General features: G+C 44.8%; 1 protein-coding gene across 1 annotated transcript; it reads right to left on the bottom strand.

Moving 5' to 3' along the window:
- Positions 1-4,002: 4,002 nt before the first annotated feature.
- MYOZ3 (myozenin 3) lies at positions 4,003-19,093 on the bottom strand. Its single transcript, XM_037801922.1, has 6 exons — positions 19,033-19,093; positions 10,835-10,989; positions 9,115-9,174; positions 8,882-9,017; positions 8,308-8,470; positions 4,003-4,640 (listed from the first exon to the last, which is right to left on the bottom strand). The coding sequence occupies exons 1-6, from the start codon at positions 19,091-19,093 to the stop codon at positions 4,472-4,474; spliced, it is 744 nt and encodes a 247-aa protein (XP_037657850.1). The 3' UTR covers positions 4,003-4,471.
- Positions 19,094-19,600: the final 507 nt, after the last annotated feature.

Here is a 19,600-nt window from a genome sequence, read left to right as displayed (position 1 = left end):
AATTGCCACTCACCCAGTAACTGCATCCTTTTAACTGTTTTCCAGAGTTTTGAAGAAGATGGCTCTGCAAGCTTTAGCTAGTTGTTCAAAGATTCTGTAGGGGAATTGCACCCCAGAGGGTGTAAGCTATCATCTTGGTCAACCGACGGTCCCTCAAAAATTTTTTTCTCAATTATAGTCGTTTTCTTTTTGATCACCAAATCGTTTAAAATTTTATCCATGAAAGCCTCTTCAAGATGGTTCTTAGGTACTATGGACACAACTCTTTTAGTCTTTGAGTGCTTCCTTGTTTTCTAGCATGTCCCAGGCTCACCGTATTCTTTACTTCCGTGTATCTGGAATCAGTCATTTCACCAAGGAAATCTGGTTTCCTTTAGTGGGCAAATTTTATTAAGAAACAAATTGTGGGTGTGACAGTTCAACTCTATATTCCTAAGACCATTTTTTCCTTTGTTTCCTCTTTTGTAAAATGGGAATGATAGTGCCAACCTGTTCATAGTGATTCTGAAGATGAATAGAGATAACGGAAATAGAACATATAGGACGGTGACTTGGCATAAAGCCAGGACCTGCAAATGTTAGTTATCATTGTGCCTTTTTTTATGGCTTTTTTCTACTGAACTTCTATTCCATTTGGAATGCACCTTGGTATACAGTATAAGGTGAGTGTTTAATTGTCTTAGAAAAAATAGAGCTCATTTACACCTTCAAGTTCCCTACTGTCATCTTCTCCCACCCCGGCATCTTCTCTCTCTCTCTCCAGGTGATGACCCATGTGAAAAGTTGACTACTTTGTCTCCAGTCTGAGATGGAGTTTCTTTCTCTCTGGAAAAAATTAACTAATTAATAGCATGAAATGTGTTTTCCTTAACTTAAAATTTAGGCAAAAGATATACTAGCTAAAAATACTCAAAAGTAAAAATATGATAAAAGAATGAAAACTTTCAAAAGGAACAGAATCACTGCTAACATTTATGAAATGTAACTGTTAAGACTTCCAGTTTCAATTCCAACTTGTAAAGTTTGGAAGTCATCAGTCTCATCCTCAAAACAAGAAAAAAGAACGAAGTGAAAATCAATGACTTTTTCTTAGAACCATCAGAGAACTAAGATCACAGGGCAAACTGCCATCCGAACTCGGGAGAGACAGGCAAATACAGATACTCACGGCCAAGTTCAGCTTATCTGAAGCAAAGGCCTCTGGAGCCAGTGTCTGGTAGGAACATGTAAACGGTCATTTTGACAAATTGCTGGAGGCTGAGCATGGACTAGCTTGAGAGTTAAAACTCTCCTGTTTTTTACCTTCAGGAGCCCAACCAAGTTTTCACAGTGTAAATCACAAAAAAATCCTGTGTTTTGCGCATCAATAAATATGTATTTATGTATCTTCTTTCTTTTGCTTACCATTATGTTTGTGAAATGCCTCTGTGACGTTGCACGCGGCTGTAGTCCATTCAGGTTCATTACTGTAATGATTTAAGTCAGGTTTCTCAATGTTTTAGCTATTTTCAGTCCTTTTCATTTCCATATCACTGAATGGTTTCATTTATGTAAAAAACCAAAAACAGGTAAAAATATGGAGTTTTATATGAACAGCTTGATAGGCCCCCAAATTGCGTGAAAGGCTAAAGACCTGCTTTTTCATAATCCAAATTTTACTTATTGTTAAAGAAAAAGCAAGATACAGAACAAAATAAATAGCATGATCCCATTAAAACAAAAACATATCTATGTGCCTGTGCGTCCATACACATGTACATATTTATGCATGCAACTTATCCTAGAAAACCAGACTATTACCAGTTTGTGGGAATTGGGCAGAATGCAGGAAGGGGGGAAGATCTGTGTATGTGTGCATGGGGGGAGATATGTGGGCAGATACTTTCACATTTTACTCCTTTGTTTATATGTATATTTTTAATTTTTACAGTAAAGTCTTTCTCTTTTTAACAACAAGCAAAAGCCACCTTATCAGAAGAAAAAGGGATGAAGACTTGCTTTTGGGTGCAGCATGCTTTCCACCAGGCGTTCCTCTCTGGGCCTTGCGGCTCTGGAACACAGCAGAGCAAACATAAAGCAGTGAGGGTCTTCCTCTCCTCTACATTACAGACATTGTAATGACCGGTCTCCAGCTCATGGAGACATGGCAGCCCCCAAATTCGAGGGAACACACCCACTGAGAGCAATTCTAAGAGTCAGGCTGCTGGCCCCTCGAGGCCCAGAAGGAGAGGGAAACTCCAGAGCAAGAGGACAAGGCAATCACTATCCCACCCACCCCCAAAACCAGCCAGACTTTCCTGGCTTCCTCAAGATGGGGAGAAGGAGGTAAGAAATTCATGGACAAAGAGAGCCCTACTGTGGTCAGAGGCCTTCCTTCAGGTTGCAGTTTTACTGACCCCCAGTGATATCATAGCAGCCTGCTTCTCGAGCTGCATGCACTGCAAGGACATCTTTTCCAGTCAAGAGCAGTAGTTGCAGAGGACCTAATTTTGACCTTCCTCCTACCTACCCCTGTCTCACCTCCCTACCTCCACCCCTACCCCCTCCAAACTGTGCTCATTTTATTGCCATATCTCTTTACTTAATATTTCTATTTACTAATATTGTATTGCTATTTGAATAATTGAATAAAAATTCAATTAATAAAGATTTAGTGGTTGTTAAAAACAACAAAAAAAAGCCCTAACATTGATCAAGCCCTTCGTATGTATGTGTCCTGCACTGAGCTCACAACAACCCTAGAAAGGAGCTTCCATTCTTGTCTTCATCTTACAGATGGAGAAGCAGAAGCCCAGTGATGCGAAATGCCTTGCCCATGTTCACATGGCGAGCAGCCCCTCTTGTCTGACCCCTGAGTCTGCACTCTTAATCCCTAAACTCTGAGGTAGGATACCTTGGTTAGTGGTTCCAGAGGGAGCAGCACTGGTTTGGCTGCCCAGTGCAGTGAAGAGACACCACTGGAAGCAGACAGATTCTCATTTAGGCTCTGCCTCTGGACAAGTCACTTCCCCCTATGAGCCTTGGTATCCATATCTGTAAAATGAGGATGACTGTACCTTTCTCTCAGGGTTGTACTGGGATAAGAAATAAGGCATGTAGAGAAACTATTACCAGAATAAGCACTGAAGCACCCAACAAAGGCAGCCACAACCACCACCACCACCATCATCATCACCATCATCACTGTCATCATCATCATCATCACCACCACCATCACTGTCATCATCATCACCATCATCATAACCATCATCATCATCACCATCATCAGCATCAGCAGCAGCATCACATCTGATCTGAGGCATTCTTTGCTCTCTTGTCCTTGATGAGCCAGAGTAGAACCCTGAACTGGAGGCTAGGACAAGATCTACCCTGGGACCTGCTCAAAATGGCAGGTGGGAGGTGGAAAGAAGGAGAAATTGAAATGTGCCGAGAAGGATGGTCCCTTCTTAGCAGCCTCCTGGCCACCTCCGTGTTCCAGGCCTTACTCCCTGCAGCCTTCCTGGCTTCTCCTAGGTTTCCCCATAGCAACCTCATCCTTCACTCCCCAGCTTCTCCCCCATTTCCTTGCTGACCCCCTAACATAGCCCTCTCCCTTCTCCAGTACACCCTGCACCTATGCACAATTCCTCCTCTTTGCACTTGCTGGTCCACTTGCTAGGAATACCCTTCCCTCACTCCTTCTTCCCCTGATGGACAGGCACCCCTCCTCCAGGGCCCCACTCAAGTCCTCTGGGAACCTTCCTGAATTCCACAACCCACCCAGGGTTAGAGACCTCCTCTGCCTTACTTTGTTCCTCCGTTGTCAGTTAACATGCTGTAGGGAAGTTTAAGGTGATTTACTACTTTTCAAGTCCTTCTTCCAGTCCTTCTTCCCAACTATCTTTTCCTCCACTAGGGCAGGGCCTGCTGTTTACTCAGCATACCCTCCCAGGAGCCTGCAGTGTCTACACCCAGTGGGGGCTTATTAAACATTTAGAGCACAAACAGGGAGGGAGACTGACTGCATCTCAGTAAAAGAAAAAACTTTCTAATTATCAGAGTTATGTAAAGGTAGACAGGCTGCCAGCCAGCATCGTTATTACAGGACTATAAGCCAGAGTACTGGGGTGGCCAGGAGAGGAGGTATGGGGTAGAGTCCATCAGTGGTTTGGATTCCTAAAGGCACAAACCATGGACAAGTTACCCTGGAATCACCTGGGAATATGGGCTACTAATACAGACTCTCCAACCCGGGAGATTCTGATGTTGCAAATCTAGGGCAGGCCAGAAATCTGTGTTTGAAACAACATCCCCAGGTGATTCGGAAGCACAGCCACATTTGGGAACCACCGAACTTCATGACCTTTGAGGCAATTTGCAATGAGACTTTGTGTGTGAAGGCCCTTTGTAAACTGTGAAGTACTGTCCACAAGTCTTGGCTCCAGCTGTTATCCGAATCCCAAGATTGGGGAATTGAAGATTCCGGCCAGGGCTACAGCTCCTCGGACTCCGGGAGGTTGCGGACCCAGCCCTGGGCCACTCTGTTGAAGTTGGGTCTGCGGCGGAGGAGTTCCAAGCCACTGATGGGCTCCGGGATGAAAGGGGTGCCTACTCTGGGAATGGGCTCCCCAAAGAGGGTCCCTCCAAAGGGCACCGGTGTCCTGGGGAAAGAAGAGCAGAAGGAGGGGTGAGCTGTGGGGGAAGGGAGGGCAGGACACTGGTGTGTGGGTCACCACACGTGGCCCCTTCCCTGCCTCTCCCTTGGCCTGTTTCCCCTTCCATACAGCCAGGTTTTGTACTGCCTTGAAAGTTTCTCCAGCTCTGCCAATTCCCAAGACTGCCCCCAGTGGCCATGGCTTGCTGCTTAGGACCAGGACTGAAATTTTCAGTTATAAGCAGCTTGTCCTAAGCAAAACTCGTCTCCCCTTAAGTAAGCCCCGGAAAGGCATAGAGTTGGAAGCAGAGCTTTGCCTTCCACTTGTCACCTCCCCTTTGAATAATATATCCACAAACTGCAGAGACAAGGGAGGATTAGGAAAAGCACTGAAAATCAAGAAAATACAAATTACAACAGAGACGTGCCCCTTTTCACCCATTAATTAGACGGGTAAATGAAATAATCTGATAATGGAGCAAAATTGGTGAGGTGGGGGGAGCGGGGCAAAACTTCATTCATCTGCTTATCAGAGAATATACCGGATTGAATAGCATCCTCCCCAAATTCATGTCCACCCAGAGTCTCAGGAGGTGACCTTAGTTGGAAACAGATGTAATTAGTTAAGACGAGGTCATACTGGATTAGGGGGCCCCTGAACCCCGTCCCTGGCGTTCTTATAAGAATGGAAGAAGGCCATGAGACTGAGTTCTGCCACAAAACAAGGAATGCCAAGGATTGCCAACCACCACCAGAGGCTGGGAAGAGGCAAGGAAGGATCCTTCCCCGGAGCCTTGGGGGAGCCCGGCCCTGCTGACCAAGGCGTCAACCTTGATGCCTGCAGAGCCATGAGAAAACAGATTTCTGTTGTTTCAGTCCACACTGCTTGTGGTCGTTTGTCCCAGCTGCCCTAAAAAACTAATACAGAGAGTAAACTGGGGCTGCTGAGAGGACAATTTGGCAGGAATTATTATTATTATTTTTTTTTGGCAGTTTCCTTTTTTAAAGAATACCGAGATTGGGGAATTGAGAAGTTGTAGGTTTAGATAAAAATCATGCATGAAATACAAAGTTCCCATATACCACCCTGTTATTAACACCTTGTGTTAGTGTGGTACATTTGCTACAATTCATGAAAGAACATTTTTATAATTGCACCGTTAACTGTAGTTCAGCATCTACAATAGGGTTCACTGTGTTGTATAGTCTTATTTTTAAAAAAATTTATTTTAGTAATATATATACAACATAAAATTTCCCTTTTTAACTTCATGCAAATATATAATTTGGTGGTGTTAATTACATTCACAATTTTGTGCTACCTTCAGTTTTGGCAGGATTTATTTGACCTGAAAATATGTAAACCCTCTCATCCAGCAAAGCAACTCCACCTCTAAGTGTGTAGCTTAGGGAAGCACATGCACACAAGCCTAAGAAGGCAGGTATGAGAACTGCGTTAGTAAAGAACTAGAAACAACCCATAGGTCCCTTGGCAGAGGAATGGACAAGACAAATGTAGTATATTCACATGACAGACTACTGTACAGCAGTTTAAAAGGAATAAACTTAGATCTATATGTGTTAAATAGGACAGATTTCAAAAACATAATGTTGAGTTAAAAAAAGCAAGTTAGAATGAAATGCAAAATCTAAAACCACACATACACACAAAGTAATGTCATATCCTCTAGAGATGTACAGCTGCCTCTTCAAAAAGTTCTGAAAATATACATAGCAACCTGACAACAATACTACTTCTGGGGAGGGAAATGGATTTGAGGAGAATGGACAAAGCGGCCCTACTTTTTTCTGTAATTGCCAAAGAATATACTCAGGTCATTTTAAAATGATTTTTAAATTTAATAAAAATAACAAGCATTGTTTTCCCCACAGCTTGGGGATGAGTGGGAAGAGGGGATAGATTGCCCCTGGGGCAGAAATGCAAACTTCCGGCCAAGGCCTGGGTTCTAGCCAGGGAAGCATTCTGCCTGGACCACCCCAGCTTTAGCAGCAACAGCCAGGCCCCGCAGGAACGGGCTGGGCAGTTTCCAAGCCAAGCAGGCCTCACGGTTCGGCCCTTGACTGGGAGCCCAGAGCCCTGGATTCTGAACCCAGCTTGGACACCAACATGGCTGTTCCGCCTCTCTACGCCTCAGCAGCCCCTTCTGTCCCAGAAGGGGGCTGGTCTAGGTTTCCCTAAAACCCTTCTTCTGCTGGTGGCAGTGTGCCTTGGCTTGAGGTATGAGCTGGATGGGAGCTGGGACCTGAGCTGGCCAGGCTGGAAGCTGACTGCCAGGACTGAATGTCCGCTGACGGTTTTCACAGTTAGGCAGACAGAGAAAGAAGGCAGTCCTGCCTGGCCGGGAACTCCAGAATGTCTGCCATGACTCGTGGCTTGCACATTGCCTGCCGGGCCCAGTTCTTCCCGTCTCGGGCCCAACCCGGCCACTCAGCCACGTTCCTCCCGAGCCACTTCTTCTCAAGGCTGACCAGCCCAGTTCTTCAGCCCTTCCTGATTGGCCCGGTCCTGATTGCCCATCCATCCGTCAGACAGATATCATCTCCATGTGTGGTCTGGGCAGGTGCCAGAAGGGCTAGACTTTGGCCTCCTCTACTATGGACCCTCCTCCTCATTTAACGCAGTCCAAGCCAGAGGAACATTTTCAGAAATAGCATCAGTGTGAGGAAGCGAAATGCGGTTGAAATTTATCCCCCACCCCAAGACTCTCCTCCGGTGCCAAGCCCCTCTCCTGAGTCCTGTCATTTGCTTGCAGGCTACCACGGTAGAATGTTAAATTTATCCCTTTCAAATTTTCCCCATTAGTTTTTCCAACCATGATCTCAGTCTGTGAAAAATTATTACTAATAACAGCTACCATTTATTGAGAGCTTACTACTTGCCAGAAACTGACTGTGGCATCTCATGTCATGCTCCCAACAATCGTATGACATGGGCATTATAACAGCCTCACTTTCCAGGTGGGGAAATGGAGGCTTTCAGGCCATCACTTGCCCAAAGTCCCCCAGCCGGGTGTGGGGTCCACGTATGAGCCTGTGTTAAGGGCCCATGACCTCTGTGACTCTCAGCTCTGGCATCCAGTGTCTCACTGCCACTCCCCACCTTGGGGCAGCCCCAAAGCAACTTTCCAGGCCTCTTCCACACCATTGATGAAAGTGTGGAAAAGGCTGCACAGGTCTAGGACCGTTGAGATCTGGGGAGTCCCACCCAGGGGAGGACATGTACGTGATGTCCAGTAAAGAGGCGGAACATGGCAATGATGCAGAACAAAAACTGGGCTCTGGAGGCACACAAACCCAGACTTGAATCCCAGTCCTGCTGTTCTTCCTTACTTTGTGACTTTGGACAAGTTGTTTGATATTCCTGGGCCTCAGTCTCTTCATCTGCAAAAAGGGAACAATTGTAGTACTTGCTACACCTTTTTGTAGCGAGGATCCAACATAAAGTGTGGCGCATTCATGCATTCACTCTGCATACATCTATTGATCACCTACTCTGTGCTGAGGCACTGTTCTAGCAAGAGATCATATAGAGTATATGGGATAGAGCCTGGTCTGTGGAAAGCGCTCCGTAGATGCAGGCTACTGCTGTGGTTGTAACCGTCTCCCAGCGCACCCTCAGCTCCAGTCTCCCCTAGTTGCCCGTCCTGCCTTACTTGTTGAAACTGCGGTACTGGGCGAGGCTGGTGGTCTGACTTTGGCCGTGGTTCTGGTAGTCTCGGTAGCTGACGAACTCCTGCCAAGGGCAGCGGTAGCCCTTGGGGATGGCTGTGTGGTTGAACTTCTCCGGCGGGACGCTTTTCAGGGGCTCCGCGTAGCCTGGGGGTGGAGCAGAGCGTATTGGAGGCTGGCAGAAGGGGGCGCCTCCGCTCCTTTCTCCCTCAGCCCCCACTCCCATCCCCACCTAGGAAAGAGGTGAGTGGGGGGAAGTGACGCCAAAGTTGGCCAGCAAAGGGAACCCTTCCTCATTCCAGAAAACTGGAGGACCACCGGAGCAGAGGAGCTGGGAGTTTGGGGAGCGGTTTCTAGTCTTGGCTCAATTCTGACACGCTGTGTGACCTTGTGTGCATTGCTGTGCCTCTCTGTGCTTCATGTTCCGGTCTGGGAAGTGTACGCGTACGTGCTGGGGAAGGGGGATAGACCAAACGCTCTAGGAGCTCTCTTCCTGCCCAGCGGTCGAGGATGCCCACTCTCCCCGCCCCCGGGTCGGGTACAAGGGAGGCCACTCACCTGGCGCCAGGGCGCTAGGGCTGCGGGCGCGCACCTCCGGGGCGGCTGCGGGGCGAATGAACTCCGGGCCTCCGGGCGGGGCCGGGGAGATGTGGACCTCCGAGCAGTAGTTCTGCGCCTCGGGGCCGTTGACAACCTGAGTACAGGGACGGGCTTTTAGCGGCGGCGGAGGGCCCCATCCGAGCTGCCCTCGCCCCTTCCCCAAGCACCTCCTCCCGAGAGCCCACCTCCACGTTCATCGCCCTCGGCTCCGCCGTTCCAGTCACCCTCCCCTTGGCGCTTCCGGCCACGATCTGGGGGAGGGAAGGGGTATAAACCATAGTGGGTCTCAGCGGGACAAGGAGACAGGGTCCCTTCCCCATCCCGTCAGCCCCTCCAAAAAAAAAAGGGGGTGGGTTGCGTAATCCTAGCACCCACCTCCCGAGGATTTGGGGAGGATGAGCGAATGGAGTAGAGAGCTAAAACCAGCACCTGAGACAGAAAAATACTCCATAGCCGTTAGTCCCTGTTGTAATATTGACCCTGGGTGAGTTTCCTTCTCATTGAGCCTGTTTCCTTACCATAAATTGGGGATGATGATGATATCTACCTTGTAAGGGTTCTAAGAGCATTAAATGGTAAAATACATGTAAAGCACTTAGCTATCACTATGTTTAGCATGTATGTAACAGTAGTAGGTGTTTTGTCTTTATTATTCTGCCACATCACCCCCTCTCAGTTGCTTCCTGTTTAGCCCAAAAATTGAACTGGTGAATGGAATGTTCCTTACTTTGTGGAAAGGACCTCAGACTGTAACGGAGAAATTAAGAGTTAACAAATAATTGTGATGACTGAATCATGCCTTTTTCCTTCTAGAATATTGTAGAATAGCCAAAAGGAAATACCTGAAATTACTGAAACTCGCCACACTATAATCCAGATGCCTTGATCTTTGATCATGCTTTTATAACTATGCAATTTTTATCTTGTGATTGTAAAATCCTTGTGACTGGCCCTGCTTATAGACCCCTGTCCTATTTACAACTTGGGAGTCTCATGATCACAAAGATAACTCCTCAATGTTTATTAATGAAGGAACCTGAGTCAACCCAGAACTAACTCACTCCAATTCCTAAACTATCTTACTAGATGAAGCTAGATCTAACCAAATTTGGCCTGCCTGACATGTGTGGTAGCTTAAAACTTAACCTATAAGTGACCTATACCTCATTATAATATTAAAAACCATGCCTTCATCATATTAAGGCCACCATTTTCTTATATACTTTCTGTGATGAAGCATGTAATCAGTTTGTATGTGCCTCAATAATTAGATCATGTCTAACTTTGTCATCTTGAGCCATTATACTCATTATCATAAACCTGCCTGTCTTTAGATACTGTAAAACTCTCAGAGTTACTGCACTTTGGGGAGACAGATTTTAGACTGATAGGTCATCTGTTCTCCTTTCTTCCCGTGACAATAAACTCTTTCTCTCTTTGAAACCCTGATGTCATAGATTGGCTGTTAGGCACATCGGGCAGAGAACCCCACATTTGATTGGGAACAAGACTGCCTGTTGCCCCTTGGAGGCCCAAGGATAAACCATTCTTTCTTTTTCCACCAGCAGACTGTCCCATGGCCTTTTCCTTCTTCATATTTTCCATCTGAGATCAAGCTCAAGTCTGATCTAAATACTGTTTGCTGCAATTTTTGTGTGAGCCCAAACCCCTTCCCCCAACAGTGCATCTCACTCAGTCCACTTTATGTTTTGTATCTGGGCAAAGATGCCTAGAGAGATAAAATTTTTCTGGGATCACACAGCAAGGCAGGGGCTCAGTCTGATGACACTGTCACGGCTCTCCCTGGCTGGAGATTGAGGTCCTCAACCTGGCTCACCATGTGACTGTAGGCTGACCACTGGCCCTTTCAGCTTCAGTTTCCCTGTGAGCACAATGGGGGGGCCCACTCACCACCCGGTGGCTGGCTGCAGACTCGAAGGTGAACCTCTGCACACGGCGCTGCCTCTTCTGGAAGAGGAGGGAGCCTCGGTTGTTGCGCAGTGACAGCTCTTCCATCATCAGGTCCTGGGGCACGCTCAGCTTCTTGCCCAGGTCCAGTGAAGGGACTGCCGGGAGAGGCCAGAGCAAGTGTTTATGAGCCAATCATGGAGGCGCTCTGGGCCACAGCCCTGTAAAGGCACTGCCTCGTGGCATTGTGCATTGGGTATGAGAATGCCTGTTTCTCTCCACACTTGCCAACACTGGGTGTCATCATTCTTTGGAACCTTTGCCCACCCACTGGACAGAAATGACACCTCAGAGTTTAATTTGCATATTTTTGATGCTCAGGGAGATTGAACACCATTTCAGAAGTTCAGTGGCCATTTGGATTTATTCTATGAATTTCCTATGTAGCTCTTTGCCCATAGTAGTGGAGGCAGTGAGCAATGATCAGATTCTAGATCTCTTTTAAAGATGAACCATGGGTTTGGGAGGTGAGAGTGAGAGGAGTCAAGGATACCTGCAAGGTTTCTGGCCTGAGTACCTGGAAGGATGGAGCGACCACTTGCTGAAATGGGAAAGGCTGGAGGAGGAGGTTTGGGGAAAGATCAGGAGTTCAGTTTTAGACATGCATTCTTTTAATTTTTAAAATAGCCTTTTAAATTATAAAAACAGCATATATATGCATTGAAGACAGTTAGAAAAATGCAGGTAAGAAAAAAAGAAAAATACCCAGAGAATACCACCATTCATACCTGTGCTAGTTTGAAACTATTATATACCCTAGAGAGGACCACATTCTTTTAATTCAATCTTGTGGGGGCAGACTCATTGTTGGGTGGGACCTTTTGATTAGATTGTTTCCATGGAGATGTGACCCCACCCATTGAAGGTGGGTCTTAATTCACTTGCTGGAGTCCTTTAAGGGAAAGACATTTTTGGGGAGAGGTCAGAGCTGAGAGAAGCTAAAATATGTAATCCAGAGTTTGCCCCAAGAGAAGCTAAGAGAGAAGCAGGGAGAAGCTAAGAGAGAAGCTAAAATATGTAATCCAGAGTTTGCCCCTGGGAGAAACTAAGAGAGAAGCTAAGACAGAAACCTAGAGACATTTTGGAGAAAGCCACGGAAACCAGAAGTTAAACCCAGGAGAGGCCCAGCAGACTCAGGCCATTTGCCTTCCCATGTGACAGAGGGACCCCAGATGCCATCAGCCACTCCTCAGAGAAGGTATCAGTCTGTTGATGCCTTAACTGGGACATTTTCATGGCCTTAGAACTGTAAATTTGTGAACAAATAAATTCCCATTATAAAAGCCAACCTATTTCCTGGTATATTACATTTCAGCAGCTTTAGCAAAATGAAACAATACCTTCATGTATATCCTTTTGTACCTTTTTCAAGTACTATATACTCATACATGAGTTCTTTTTATTGTGGTGAAATTCACATAACATACAGTTAACCATTTTAAAGTGTCTAATTTAGTGGCATTTAATATATTCACAGTGTTGTGTAACCACCATTTCTCTCTAGTTTCAAAACTTTTTCATTACCCCAGAAGAATTATATGAGTGTTTATTCAAACTGAAAATAGGATACATGCTTTGTAAGGTGATTTTTAATCAATTAATGAATGATCTCCATCTTTACAAGTAAACAAGATTGTTTTATCTAATACCTAGTCCATATTCAAATTCTTCCAATTGTCTTCAAAATTGGGCATATTAAGTTTGAGGAGACTTGTTTATCTCCAAGTGGAGATGCTGAGGAGGGAGCTGGATATGAGTCAGGTGTTCAAGGGGGAGAGCTGATACGGAGATCAAAATTGGGGCATTGTGGGTCCGTAAATAATATTTTAATCTGGGAACCTGGATGAGATCACCATGTAAGTGAGAAGACAGAGAAGGTCCAAAGACTGAGTCCTCTGACATTTAGACTAAGCAGCTGAGGAGGAGCCAGCCAAGGAGCCTGAGCAGGAGCACCGGGGAGGGAGGAGGAAATGAAGGAGCGTGGAGTCCTGGAAACCAACTGATGAAAGCATTTCGGGGAAGATGGAGTGATTGACAGCACCATATGTTGCTGATACGTGTAAGAGGATGGCTGAACACTGAATATTATATTTAGTAACACGGGGCCATTGGCAATCTTCACAAGGGCAGTTTTTGTGGAGTATTTGAGTGTGAAAGTGTGGTTAGAGTGGGTTCAAAAGAAAATGGACAGAGGAACAAGTTTAACCACACCACGAGGAAGCAATGAGCCAAATCCAGAATGTGCGACATTCTGCAGGACAACTGGCCTGGTTTCTTCAAACGAGTTAATGATGTGGAAAGGAGGAGGGGAGACTGTTTTAGATTAAAGGAGACTTAACAACTAAATTAAAACATGGTCCTTAAGGGTTCATCGACTGAGGAACAGAACGGTGAACTGTTGTGTGTGCATACAATGGAATATTGAGTAACTGCGAGGAGTGAAGCTGTGAAACATGCAACGTGAATGGATCCTGTAGACGGCATTTTGAGTGAACTATGCCAGAAACAAAGGCAAACACTATAATGCCTCACCAATATGGACTACCTACAATGTGTAAACTCAGAATTGAACCTTAGAGCACAGCTTCTCAGGGAAATGCTTATTGTTATGGTCCCTAGATTGTAAGCTCTTAGAGCAGTCACATCTATTCATGAATTGTAATGGCTATCTCCAGATTCCAAGATGCCAATCCCTTTGTGTAAACCTGATTGTCTCTGAAACATTGGGTATCTGTGTGATACCTGAAACTCAGAGCTAGAGCTCCACAGATATGAATGTCAGTATTAGCACCTACGGCAACTGTTAAAAAAGTTGAAAAGCGTCCAGACCTCAATTAGAGAGATGAATGAAGCAGATCTGGTTAGGACTAAGGCAAATCAGGCCAAAGGGTAAAAGACGATACTGACTGTGTTTTAAAACTTCAAATTCCATGTGAGACCAAAGGAAGAGATGTTTATTTGGTGCGGGATCTATATTTTCTAAACAATTTAACTTGTACAGTCAGTTTGTTCAAACACCATAATTACATGGAACTTTGAATAGGAAGGGAGATCTGGTAGGTTTGTATAGGCTAGTGTGAAATAGTGACACATCCCAAAGTAATTTGGGCAGAGAATAAAAATATATATCCAGGGCCTCCCTGAGGAGCTGGGGGAAAATGCAGAAGTGTTGGACTTCCTCACCTGGATTGTTGCTGATGTTCTCATAAACATTGAGGGCTAACAGTTTGATGTGTTGAACCCTCTATCTTGGGGCTAGCCCTTATGAAGCTTGTTACTGCAAAGGAGAGGCTAAACCTGCTTTTAATTTTGCCTAAGAGTCTCCCTCTGAGTATCTCTGTTGCTCAGATGTGGCCTCTGTCTCTAGCTAAGCCAACTTGGCAGATGAAGTCACTGCCCTCCCCTCACGTGGGACCTGACTCCTGGGGATGTGAGTCTCTCTGGCAGCGCAGGATATGACTCCCAAGGATGAATCTGGACCTGACATCGTAGGAATGAGAACATCTTCTTGACCAAAAGGGGGAGTGAGAAATGAAACAAAGTTTCAGTGGCTGAGAGATTTCAAAATGGATTTGAGAGGGCATTCTGGTGGGCACTCTTACACACTATATAGATAACCCTTTTTAGGTTTTAATGTATTGGAATAGCTAGAAGTAAATACCTGAAACTATCAAACTGCAACCCAGTAGCCCTGACTCTTGGAGACGATTGTTTAACAATGTAGCTTACAAGGGGTGACAGTGTGATTGTGAAAGCCTTATGGATCACACTCCCTTTATCCAGTGTATGGATGGATGAGTAGAAAAATGGGGACAAAAACTAAATGAAAAATAGGGTGGGATGGTGGGGATGATTTGGGTGTTCTTTTTTACTTTTATTTTTTAATTCTTATTTTTATTCTTTCTGGTATAAGGAAAATGTTCAAAAATTAGATCAGGGTGATGAATGTACAACTATATGATGATACTGTGAACAGTTTGTACAACATGGATGATTGATTGTACGGTATCTGAATACATCTCAATAAAACTGAATTTTTTAAAGAAAGGTCCTTATTTGGATCCTGATTTTAAAAAAAACACAAAATTGTAAAAAGACACTGTATGGAAATTGGAGAAAGTTGAATATGGGACTATTTTTCTGATGGTGCTAAATAGTTATTGCTAATTTTGTTCAGTGTGCTAATAGCTGTATGGTCATGTAAGGAAATGTCTTTAATTTTGACGCATTCTGAAGTAGTTGAGGGATGAAATGACATGTTCTTTGGGATTTGCTTTGAAATGATCCACGAATAAAAAGGGGGCCATGGGGACATGTACTGTCTACTTCTCTGTTTGCTTGGAAATTGTCATAATAAAATGTTAAGATGAGGGAAAAAGGATAGGAATGAAGTATGGCTGGAGGCAGCTGTGCAATCAAGAGTATTTTGTTTTGTTTTGTTTTAAGAGGGAAAAATAATAGCATGTTTGTAAGCAGAGGGAACTTTGGACAACGCAGGAGAGAAAGGGGAGGATTGCTAAATTCCTCTTGGGTAGGAGAGCGTGTCCAGTGCATAACCAAAAGGGCTGACTTCAGACAGGTGCAAGGAGAGTTCATCCAACATATTAGGAAGGAAAACGGAAAACAGAAAATGGGAAACAGCAAGCAAGTGAACAGATGTGGCGGAGGGTTGCGTGTGGAAGTTCCCTTTCAGTTACTTCATTTTGCTCTATGAAATAAGAAGCAAGGACTTTAGCCAAGAATGAAGATGGGTGAGGAGGAGCGAGGTTTTGGAGGCTAGAGGGGAGAGAAGGGTTGACACACCGTCTAGGAGAGCAGTATGGGAGAGCAAATGGACTAGGGGAAATGGCTGCAGTTGCCAGGCACAGCTGAGGGCCCACTGAAGGGCTGTGATTCATTCTGTATAATGGAACACTAAACAGCCTTAAGGAAAAAAAAAAAAAAGGAAGTTGAATTGTTTTTAGTCTTTCACCAAATATGTGTAGAGCACCTTCTATATGCCAGCATCAGGAAGAAATCCACTCTAGGCAAAATGAAGAAAAAAAAGTAGACTCCAGAATATGTATCCCAAGATCCCATTTGTGTATCTAAAAAAGAAATATGTGTTTGTATGTGCATTGAAAAATCCGCAGCATACACACTAAGTATTAGCAGTAAGAGTCCTGCTGAGTGGGTTCAAAAGAAAATGGACAGTATGTGAATATATCTCAGTAAAATTGAGTTTTAAAAAAAAGATCATATGAGTCATCAGTTTTTATGCAGAAATACATTAACAGTTGTTCCACAATTGGCAATTCATCCCAGTACTGGGAAATAATACTTTTAAAATTAGATTTTCTGGAATTTAAGATACTATGAATGGAATAAAATGGAAGGCAGTTTTTTTATCTTTTTTTAATTATGGCAATAAGCTCACTGACCACAGCTTTTCATTTATTTTATTGCTTTCTAGGGAAAACGAGGTTGATTATTTGAAATCTATTTCCTAGGTCATTTTAAATGTGTTCATTCCATATACTAAAGTGCTATAATAAGGGGAAAGTTTTATATAAAATGTAGGATGTGTGAGCCTTATATCAACCACTTTCTAAATATTTGAATATGCTAAATTATACCAGTACATTTTTATATTAACTGTTATAGTTACTCAAGCCACAATATTTCTTACTTATTGTATATGTGCAAAATTGATAATATATGTGTATATTTTAAAAATAAAAATTAAAAAAAAAATGGACAGAGGAACAAGTTTAATCACACCATGAGGAAGCAATGAGCAATCATGGGACATAGGATTGCAGATTGTTTGCACTGCTATTTCTTTAGCAATAAATTGTATTGCATCCTTTAATATATGAAAGACTATTTGTACCAAAATACAGAATAAAAGTTCCCCTTGCATCTACTGTCAAATACTATCCAAATGAACTGAGCACAATGTTAAAAAAAAAAAAGCCATCAATAAAACCTACTTGACCAAGCTATTCCGTTTCTGGGCACTCATTTTTAGGGACAAAGTTGAGTAAATAAGCCCAAAGATATATGCACAAGGATGTTTATTGCAGTGGGGGTTTAATAGTGAGAACTAGGGCACAGTATTGTAGTGGATGCTGTCCAGATGCTCTTTCCCAGCAACTGACTGCTCACAGCTGCCACTGTCTGCAGAGAATTGCCCAGCAGAATGGAAGCAGCCCCGTGGCCCCTGGCCGTGGAAGGGATGAATCCTGTGATGTGATTCACACTGCAGTCCCCCCCTGCCCCCACTGGGTCACATCGAACCTGGACTACAGCTGAGCCGGCTTCCTTGCTTAGCCATTTCCTCTGCCCCATCCTGCTTCCTTCACGTCCCTTGAGAGGACTCTCTCAACAAGTCACGTGCACGATAATCCTTCACTTCCACCATTAGGGGTTAATTAAATATATTATGATATGTCCAAATGATGGTATGCAGGGCAAGGGAGGCAGCAATATAAATCATACTAGGGAGGAAAGTAGTCTGTGCTATGATGCTGAGTGAAAAAAAGCAAGCTTAAGAACACAGCATATAGCATGTAGTCCATGTGCTTATGTATTTATAAAAATATGTTTATATATGAACAGAAGAAGGATTTACACAAATATGTTAACAGTGGTTATCTCCAGATGGTTCCACTATAAGGAACTTCCACTTTCAAAGTCGTTCCTATCTGTCTGAATTTTTATAAAACGGATGTATTATTTTTATAACCATATAGCAAAGAAGTGGTCTGGAGACAGACATACCTGAAGTCAAATCTCAGCTTTACCACCTACCAAAAGTGTGACTGTCTAATTCCTCTGAGCCTCAGTCTTTTCATCTGCAAAATGGGGATGGGTAATAATATCTAACTTACTTGTGAGCTGCTGTGAGACAATGACATAAGGCACCAACACTCAGCACAGTCTCGCATACATAGTAAGCAGGCAATAATGGTGTTTTTATTATTTTGATTTTACAATGGCTGTCTTTAGATGCTGAGACCATGTGATTTTTTTGCCTTTCTACTTTTCTTTAGTTTCAAAATTGTCTTTAATTAATACTCTAGCAGTAATCGAAAATTTATATATTCCAAGTCAGACATAAATGATGTGTGTCAATATTTGGGGTTCTGTAATTCATTAATTATTTAGATAATAGAAAAGAGAATGCTGAGCCTGAGTCTTCCAGTTAGAGCATTAATACCTCAGAGTTTGTATATTTCAGTGCTCAAAATTAAAGGAAACCAAAAAGAAACTTGGCACCAACAAAAGGAGGCGAGAACACAAAAAACAGGTCAAAATGATGATGCGCATATAAAGCCATATGACAGGATTAACTGCTTCTTAGGGCCCTGAAGAAGGCGGAGCAGCAGAAGTACCCTCCCACAAGGGTTGATCGGAGCTTGATGCACTGCCCACTTTGCATCAGAATCGCTGGGGGTGGATCCTGGGAATCTGCATTTTTAACTAATACTTCCAAGCCACTATAGTTCACAGGGAGGTCTGAGAGCCCCAACTTAGTTGAAGTAATTAATTTTAAAAATACTTGAAATGCTCAAAAGTAGTCCAAATAAATAGACCCGAAAATTATGCCAGGAGTCCTGGAAGAGACCTTATAAAGATACGTGTGAATTTTAGATGATTTCTTCATTCTTTTAAGTAAAATGGTTTGAATCAAATTCAGTAGCCTGTTCGGGCCACCCTGCCCCGCTCTCCCCACCTTTGGTCCCTCACCATGGGCCTGGGCTGTCCTGAGCTGTCCCCCAGGCCTCGGCGAGACCCTGGTTACGGTAAGCAAGGGCAGGTGTGTGGGGAGCTTGTGGCCACAGTCAGGGCTTGGTCGGGGACTAGAGCCCTCAGAGCTCAGTTTGGGGCTGGGGTGAGGACTCAGACAGGGGCAGGCCTCAGCCTGGGGTCCCCAACCTCAGCTCCTAGGTCTGAGGACATGAGGGACAAGGCCCCTCCCAGGGCCTCAGGAGGCTTCCCAGACAAGGCGGCAGATTCCAGGCCGCAGGCGCTCCCTCACTGCTGGCCTGGAACGGACACTTGTTTGCCTAGGCCTGGGGCCAGCAGGGCTGAGTGGCCACAGTCCGGGGCAGAAGATGACGGAGTCTAAAGAAAGCGCAGGGCTGGGCCCACCTTACCTGGTCCTGCAAGATCCCCCGTGTCAGCCATCATTGGCCCCTTCTGCTCCTTGGGAATCATCCTGTGGAGGAGAGACTCCTGCGAATGAGCCAAGCTGCCTCCATCCCCCGTCTTCCCCCTTCCCAAACCTCCTCCAGCCCCAGCCCCACCCCACCCTGGTACCACTTCAGAGTCACAAGCAAGGCCATTCTGAGCTGGAAGGGCCTTTGGGGTCTCTGTACAGAGGAGAGTGGGGTGCAGGGCCGGTGAGTGAGGCGCTCGGAGTCATCCTGATCTCTTCCCATATTGCTAAGGACATTCCCTTTCTTTGGGGGTGTTCTCTAGGGTCTTTCCTGGGCCTGGCTTCCTGATCAGGGGAGTAGGGAGGCAGGGGCCGCTCAGGCACTACTGTCAGCTACCGACCCAGGAGAACTGCAGAGATGGGCTGACAGAGGTAGGAGTTTAAGTCAGAGGGAGAGGGAGTGTGGGCTGGGCTGGGGCTCCACTGGGGTCTGCAAGGCCCTCCTGTCCCCTACGTGGCCTCAAAGGTCAAAGGTGCAGGTGGTCCACAAAACTGAGACCACCATC

Source organism: Choloepus didactylus, chromosome 13, assembly GCF_015220235.1.
Source record: "Choloepus didactylus isolate mChoDid1 chromosome 13, mChoDid1.pri, whole genome shotgun sequence".
NCBI classification, from domain to species: domain Eukaryota; kingdom Metazoa; phylum Chordata; class Mammalia; order Pilosa; family Megalonychidae; genus Choloepus; species Choloepus didactylus.
This window is presented reverse-complemented; position numbering and strand designations above follow the sequence as displayed.

What these genes read in the sequence shown, in the direction of transcription:
- MYOZ3 (XM_037801922.1), bottom strand. Translation starts at nt 19,093, where the DNA reads ATGATTCCCAAGGAGCAGAAGGGGCCAATGATGGCTGACACGGGGGAT. An exon ending in GGGGGATCTTGCAGGACCAG is followed by an intron (nt 10,990 to 19,032) that starts GTAAGGTGGGCC and finishes CTCTCCCGGCAG; the next exon opens with TCCCTTCACTGGACCTGGGC. An exon ending in CCCTAGCGCCCTGGCGCCAG is followed by an intron (nt 8,471 to 8,881) that starts GTGAGTGGCCTC and finishes CTCCACCCCCAG; the next exon opens with GCTACGCGGAGCCCCTGAAA.